Genomic DNA, 7,500 nt, shown 5'->3' with positions numbered 1-7,500 from the left:
GTGCACACACACACAGACGCACACCTACACACACGCGCGCGCGCACTATATATATATATATATATATATATATATATATATATATATATTATATTATATATACATATATACATACATACACACACACACACACACACACATACACATACACACATACAAAACGTGCAAACAGATTTCAGGTGAAACAGTTAGAAATTTCTTTATAAATTCCCCCAGGATTCTGCCTACTCAAACGCCCCTGATCACAAGCGCAGGTGACAAGTAACTCTTGAACTGAAGTGAATAATATTTAATAAGCTTTTTACTTCTATAGAATTAAAGATACATCAAAAGCATAGGAATAATTTCTCTCGCAGATATTTCATGCAAGACCCAGACAGTGTACAATCTTATAAGGCCTTTCAAGTGTCCTTTTTTAATGGCCGAGGTTACGTATACGGCAGCCGTATCTGATTTATCGCGGTTATACGTACGGCACACATATGTGCCATTTCCGGGCAATAACAGCGAACTGACTCTAACCAAAATTAACCTAATCTAACCTTACCTATTTAAAAGTGGTATCATCTCGTGTCGAGACGCCGCCGCCAAGCATGTTTCGCCACGCATGCGCAGAGCACCAGTTGCAGGATTTTCTGCCTTACCAGTAGTCCCTTTCTTTTTTTAAGCTCCAAGGGTAGTCCTTCATTGTTGTCACCCTGTCAAGGTCGCTTTGCCGGCGTTCAAGGTAACTTTCTGTGTCTCACTGGGATAAGATGAATGCCGGTTAATTATTCAGCCAACAAAGATCCGCGATAAACTGTTAGAATTGCGCGAGGCCCGACCCAAAAAATATTCGTATGCTTGACATGCATAGATAAAGAAATAAATGCATATTTATCATGCTAGACTTGCGTATCAACCGGGCAAATAGATAGTTAAATGTATATCTATCAGATATATAGACAGATATGCCTGTATTTCTGCGTCTGTATTTATGAAAACAAACAACAAACCGGCCGACTATATACAATTTCAAACGAGGTTCAGTTGTTATAACTCAAATAAAAAATATGATTTATGAATATTATAATGGAACACTTTTTTCCGTGAAAATATTTTAGTGATGTATACCCAGTGCGCTTCGCGATTCTTTTTCCGTTTTAAAAATAGGGAATTCGAAAGCCTGACGCTGTGTATACACGTATACAGTGATGGTATATAATACTTTATTTGCAAGTAGGAGTCTCTTTCGTTGGGGTAATATTTTTGGGCAGGCACAAGCAAATTTCTTTTAACGGTTTCACATTCTCGGGTTGGTGAAGTTTTGCGTCAGGCAGTTCGCAAGTTCGAGCGAAAAAAATAGATATATTGTTGTCTACTATCAGTTTATGATTATCTCCAGCACCATGAAAAGAGAGAAATACAAACACTTAATCTTCTGTATATGGAGATAAACTATTTTGATCGGTACATGAACCAGAAAGTAAGATTATTTAAATATCTATCTTATATATGCTATAGAAAAAGGATAGAGTAAATGAAGACTATAGAAAAATAGCCTATGTAAACTATGATATAGATATTAAGAAAAGACTAGCAAGAAAAACAAAACGAAAACAATCTGTAATAATTATAGCCTTCCCCGCCAATTCACAACTCCATCTCAATCCTCCAGTCCATCTACACCCTCATAATGCTCGGATGGCTCTTCCTGCCGGTGTACCTGAGTTCTGGCGTGTACACGATGCCGGAATATCTCAGGCTGAGATTTGGAGGACAAAGGATTCGCGTTTACCTCTCCTGCCTGGCGCTCATCCTCTATATCTTCACGAAGATTTCGGTGATTTTTTTTGTTTGTTTGTTTTGTTTTTGTTTTTGGAATAATAATTTCGATTGTTGGTGTTTTTTTGTATTTGGTAGTGCGTAGGCCTATATGGTTTTCCGAAGTCGGTTTCCTTATTTGTGTCGTAAATAATAGGGTAACGTAAATACTAAAGAGTAATAAGGTACCAAAACAGATTCTTTTCATGACCGACCTTTATATGGTTCCTATAGGCCGACCTGTACGCAGGCGCGCTCTTCATCCAGCTGGCCCTGAACAAGAACTCCTCGGGGTGGCTGTACTTCTCCATCCTCATCCTGCTCGCCATCGCCGCCATCTTCTGCATCGCCGGCGGGTTGTCGGCCGTCGTGTGGACCGACTTCGTGCAGACCATACTCATGGTGGGCGGTGCCTTCATCCTCATGTTCCTCTGTAAGTATCTCGCTACTAATTTCATCGCCGTGTTGCCTTGTGAGTACTCCGTGTTCCTGAACTTCAGCCAGCGCGTTCTCGTGTTTCCTTGGAGAAGTCCTTAACCTGATTTTGCTCTTAACATTATCCTCAATCGCCATTAATTTGCTTTAAAGAAGCCTTATACCTAGACTTCTTCTTCAGCCTTTAGGGAGGTAGGTGGTTTCGCGAAGCTGGTAGAGGATTATCCTTATGCGCGCGCGAGCGTGCGCGCAACGGATCGTCAAAATAAGACCTGTGGAGAACCTTCGCCGTACTACCTGTCTCTCCTGCACCCAATCCAGCCCGGCCTGTCCGACTACCCCTGGACGGGCATGATCATCGGACTTCGGATCAACTCTATGTGGTATTGGTGCACCGACCAGGTACGTCCAGTTCGCAGGGCACAATGAGTCAGCAGATAAACACTTCGTAAATATCCAAAAGCCTAGATTTCAGAAAAAAATGTTTTATGCATTTCTCCAAAGAAATCATGAATTAGGTCTTTCCTTTTTCCTCTCCCTAGGTGATTGTTCAGAGGGCGCTGGCTAGCAAAAATATGACACACGCCAAAGCAGCGTGTATCCTCACATCCTACCTCAAATTCCTGCCGTTGTGGCTGCTGGTATTCCCGGGGATGGCTGCCCGCATCCTGTACCCCGAGCGCGTGGCCTGCGCGGACCCTGAGGAATGCATCAAGATTTGCGGGAGCCCTGGAGGATGTAGCAACATTGCCTATCCTGAGCTAGTCTTGAATCTGTTACCCACGGGTGAGTTTGTGTTTTTTTCTGTTTAATGTACGTTTGACTTTCCTCTGTAGGCTAACTCATCAAATGGCTGTATCTCAAAATCCCATTAAGAAGTGCGGAGTGAATGCCTTATACTGATCCATCTCTTCAGGATTGGCGGGGCTGATGCTGGCGGTGATGATGGCGGCCCTGATGACCTCCCTCACGTCGATCTTCAACTCCGCCTCCACCATCTTCACGATAGACATCTGGTTGCTGTTCCGGAAGAAGTTCAAGATCGGCCGGCTGGCGTCTAAGCCCTCGGACACGGAACTCCTGTTTGTGGGTCGAGTTTTCGTGCTTGTCCTAGTTGCCATTTCGGTGATATGGATTCCTGTGATTCAGTAAGTGATTCTGATACGAAACTATATATATTGTTTCTACTGGCACGTTATTTGTCACTCGCTATGGGTCAATTTTTCTCTCTTGACTTTCCAACTGCCAGTTTTCCCATATTTGCCTTCATTTATTGTGGAATTATTGTCTTTCACCACTCCTTCTATTTTAACCCCTTTTACTTCTTCCTCAGGAACTCTGGCAACTCCCAGCTCTTCCACTACATCCAGTCTATCTCCTCCTTCTTGGCGCCGCCCATTTGCGCTGTGTACATATTAGCCATCTTTTGGCCGAGGACGAATGAGGCCGTAAGTGACTCTTTGCAACCTTATAGTATAGTCCTAGAGGCCTTGTTTTTATTGCTATATAGTCCTAGGGCCGTTTTTCTTTAGTGCTAGAATAGATATTTTAAAACGTTTAACCGTATAAAGGTCAGTAGTTTCTGAATGACCAATAAATGAAAACATGATTTAATACCCCTTTCAGTACATTTTCAATACATATTCCCATTCTGAACTGCGGATACAAGATGTAGTTAGTTATCATTCATGCAGTTACCAAAACATCCACAGTAATACATGCAGATTGTACATTACTGTTGTCACTTGTTTCTTCTTATTCACAGGGCGCTTTCTGGGGCCTGATGACCGGGCTCCTTATAGGGATGATTCGATTCATCGTTCAGTTCTCTTACCTGGTTCCGACCTGTGGCGACAGTAAGTCCCCGTGGGAGTTGGCGTAGATGCACGGCCGTGAGCTGACATATGCAGGCAGTTAACCTGCGGCCATTTTCATTGGCGGGAAGATTTAAAGCAATTTTTACCATAGTTATCATTGTTTTTATTATTATTACTACTATTGCAACTACAGCTACTACTACTAATGATGATAATAATGAGAATGATGGTGATGATGATGATAATAATAAAAATAATAATAATGATAAAATGTTCCTGCCACAACTGATATTAATAATATACTATCATTACTATTATTACTACTGCTACTACTACGACCACTACTACTCTTACTACTACTACTATTACTACTTCTGCCATCATTTTCATTATCATCATTTTATAATTGATGTTATCATTGATGATAATAACATTGATGATAATAATGATAATTGTGAAGATAAATTCAATAATGAAGATAATGATGAGGTTAAGAATGATAATGATGATTATTATCATTACAATAATTATCATTATTATTATACAGATAGAAATAATAATGATGTTGATAATAATAATCATAATAATGTTAATGATAAAAATGACAATAATGATAATGATAGTGACAATGGTAATGATAATTATGATACCAGGAGTTGCTTAGCGAACTGAGGCACGGTTACAAGGCAGACTTTAGACAGTCGGCCTCCCTCCTTCACCTACAGGCACGCCAGACCCCCGGCCGTACCTGGTGAAGCTCCTGGTGGGGAATGTCCACTACCTGCACTTCGGCTGCATCCTCTGGCTCCTCACCGGCGTGGTCACCGTCGGCGTCTCCTTCATGACAGAACCCATCCCGGCGGAGTGTGTGAGTGCGGCAGTCGGGGTCCGAGGCTGAGAATTTGCTCGTTTGTGATATAGTGCGGTAGGAAAGTGCATGTCCATGCACATACATACAGACATACTTTCATTCATGCATGCATATCTACACGCACGCATGCACGCAAACGCACGCACACACGCACGCACACATGCACACACGCACGCACACATGCACACACAGATAAATGCTGACCTAGAGAGAGCGGGACAGAGGCAGACAGACAGGCAGGCATAATCCCATCTCTCCCTCCCTCCCCAGTTGTACCGCCTGACATTCTGGTCTCGCCGCGACCCTCGAGTCAGACAGACGATCAAGGGAGAGGAGGAGGACGAAGCGGAGAGCCTCGAGGGCGCAAGCGGGCGAAGCGAGAAGGACGCGCCGCAGCAGATGGAGGTCGAAGAGTCAGGAGCGGGTACGTAAGACGCTATTGAACCTCGCTTACATTCCCAATATACGGTCTCCACTATTTCTCCATAGGTTTTCTTCTTTCATTCCCTCTGTAAGTATTTATCGCGTCCGCTCTTCCCCATAGAGCCCAGCCTGTGCCACCGCATCGTGAAGCTCTTCAAACCCACAGCGCCCAGCGAGGAATCCCCGGCCAGCGAAGAGCTCAGCAAGGAACAAGAGGCGAAGAAAGCCGCCGACTTCTTGGAGGAACCGCCATTCTGGAGAAAGTGAGTCGGGGTGTCCCACAGTTGAAGGATTTGACGATAATAAACACGAGTTGTACCATAGCCAAACGTCCAGTTTGTTAAAATTGTTGCGAGGCCCGACCCAGTGAATATTCGTATATACAGACATGCGTATACACAGAAATAAATACATATGTCTATATATCAGATGTATTCTCATTTATCTATTTATTTATACGGTAGATATGCAGGTCTCTACTGATAGATATACATTTATTTCTGTGTAAATGGATCTCCGTATAACGAAAATGATGCCTCGCACAAGTTTGAAATACCGGTAAATATTCTCCGTTCTCTCGTGTTCCTGACGTGCCTCTCTTTTCCTCTTTGCTTCCAGCTTCGTAAACGTCAACGCCGTGATCTCCCTCACCATCGCCTCCTTCGTATGGGCCTTCTTCGGATAGGATCCTTTGTATATTGAAGAATATGTAGAATATGTGTAATATATAGTATGGTACAGAACTCGAGGGCTAATATGGTATATATCATATATTTACACTGCGGACGACAGCATGCATACGTTTTTTCTATACCAAATACATTTTGGTGAGTGCCAGCTGTCAACATTTCTAGCTCCATGTCTGCTGGAATTATTTAAAGGATGAAGGATGACGTTAAAGATCGTTTGCTGGATCAAAAAATCTTTTTGAATGATGCGTTATCCTTGTCCCCAATAGTGCAGTTTCGTTTATCTGAATACCATTGTATCATGTAATTTGTAAAGTCGGTATCTTTACAAAACCAAATATGATATCAGTCTTTCGTACAAATTAGTACTCAACTGAATTCAGCCAGTTGTTTATATTTGACATTTCTTGTTGTTGTACATCATGCAGGGTGTAGCAGTATTTCATAAGCAAATATTTATGTATATAGATCACGTGAAATATATGTTTTTTTTCATAAGTCTGTATACTGTTCCATCCACTTCCAAGGTCACCCCTGGGCATTGCTAAAGTGTGAACCGGACGGCTCTACTCGTAATCGAAACACGCCCCATATTCATACTGATAGGCTGTGTTTGGGAAACAATAGATGAATCTGGTTCTTCAGACGTTAGCAACGCTGAACTTGAAATTGTAGGACACCGTACTCACTGATCCCCAAAAAAGGATCAAACAACCTATTGGTTTCTGGTAACAAAATTTGAAGCCCTTTTGGTGGGACCATTTTGCGCGCCACACCTCTGTAGTTGTAGTTGACTTCACAATTACTCATTTACTTAGCATCCATTCCCACAGAAGAGGGATCATTTAGGTCGTGATGTGTACATTATTAGCGATTTTTAAAAGCTACCAAAGATATCAAGTTCCCCTGCCTATACCACACATGATCATAAAATGTAAAATTTCTACTCTCTGCTCTAAATTAATTTTACAAATAAGGTGGTCTATCCAAGATAGCCACCGTAAATTTTAGTCGGCTTCAGAAATGAAATACTAGATGCTCGATCCAGTTTTGTTAGATCAGTGACTGTACTCTCTCCTCTCTCCCTCCCTCCTTCCTTCTTTCCCCGCTTCATTTCTCTCTCTCTCTCTCTCTCTCTCTCTCTCTCTCTCTCTCTCACTCTCTCACTTTCTCTCTCACTCTCTCTGTCTCTCTCTCTCTCACTCACTCACTCATTCTCTCTCTCTCTCACTCACTCTCACTCTCTCTGTCTCTCACTCACTCTCACTCTCACTCTCTCTCTCTCACTCACTCTCACTCTCTCTCTCTCACTCACTCTCACTATCTCTCACTCTCTCTCTCTCTCTCTCTCTCTCTCTCTCTCTCTCTCTCTCTCTCTCTCTCTCTCTCTCTCTCTCTCTCTCTCTCTCTCTCTCTCTCTCTCTCTCTCTCGAACAACCTATTGGTTTCTAGTAACAAAATT

General features: G+C 42.5%; 1 protein-coding gene across 1 annotated transcript in view; it reads left to right on the top strand.

The window, feature by feature from the left end:
• LOC113828692 (sodium/glucose cotransporter 4) overlaps positions 1–6,532 on the top strand; it is an 11,716-nt gene extending 5,184 nt beyond the window's left edge. The window contains exons 4-14 of the mRNA XM_027381703.2: positions 1,658–1,822; positions 2,038–2,236; positions 2,420–2,640; positions 2,781–3,024; positions 3,155–3,386; positions 3,572–3,686; positions 4,004–4,094; positions 4,781–4,923; positions 5,197–5,350; positions 5,471–5,612; positions 5,968–6,532. Coding sequence (XP_027237504.2) covers positions 1,658–1,822; positions 2,038–2,236; positions 2,420–2,640; positions 2,781–3,024; positions 3,155–3,386; positions 3,572–3,686; positions 4,004–4,094; positions 4,781–4,923; positions 5,197–5,350; positions 5,471–5,612; positions 5,968–6,034 — 1,773 coding nt within the window. The 3' untranslated portion in view covers positions 6,035–6,532. The remainder of the gene's footprint in view (positions 1–1,657; positions 1,823–2,037; positions 2,237–2,419; positions 2,641–2,780; positions 3,025–3,154; positions 3,387–3,571; positions 3,687–4,003; positions 4,095–4,780; positions 4,924–5,196; positions 5,351–5,470; positions 5,613–5,967) is intronic.
• The last annotated feature ends 968 nt before the right edge of the window (positions 6,533–7,500 follow it).

This window comes from Penaeus vannamei, chromosome 3 (assembly GCF_042767895.1).
Source record: "Penaeus vannamei isolate JL-2024 chromosome 3, ASM4276789v1, whole genome shotgun sequence".
NCBI lineage: Eukaryota > Metazoa > Arthropoda > Malacostraca > Decapoda > Penaeidae > Penaeus > Penaeus vannamei.
This window is presented reverse-complemented; position numbering and strand designations above follow the sequence as displayed.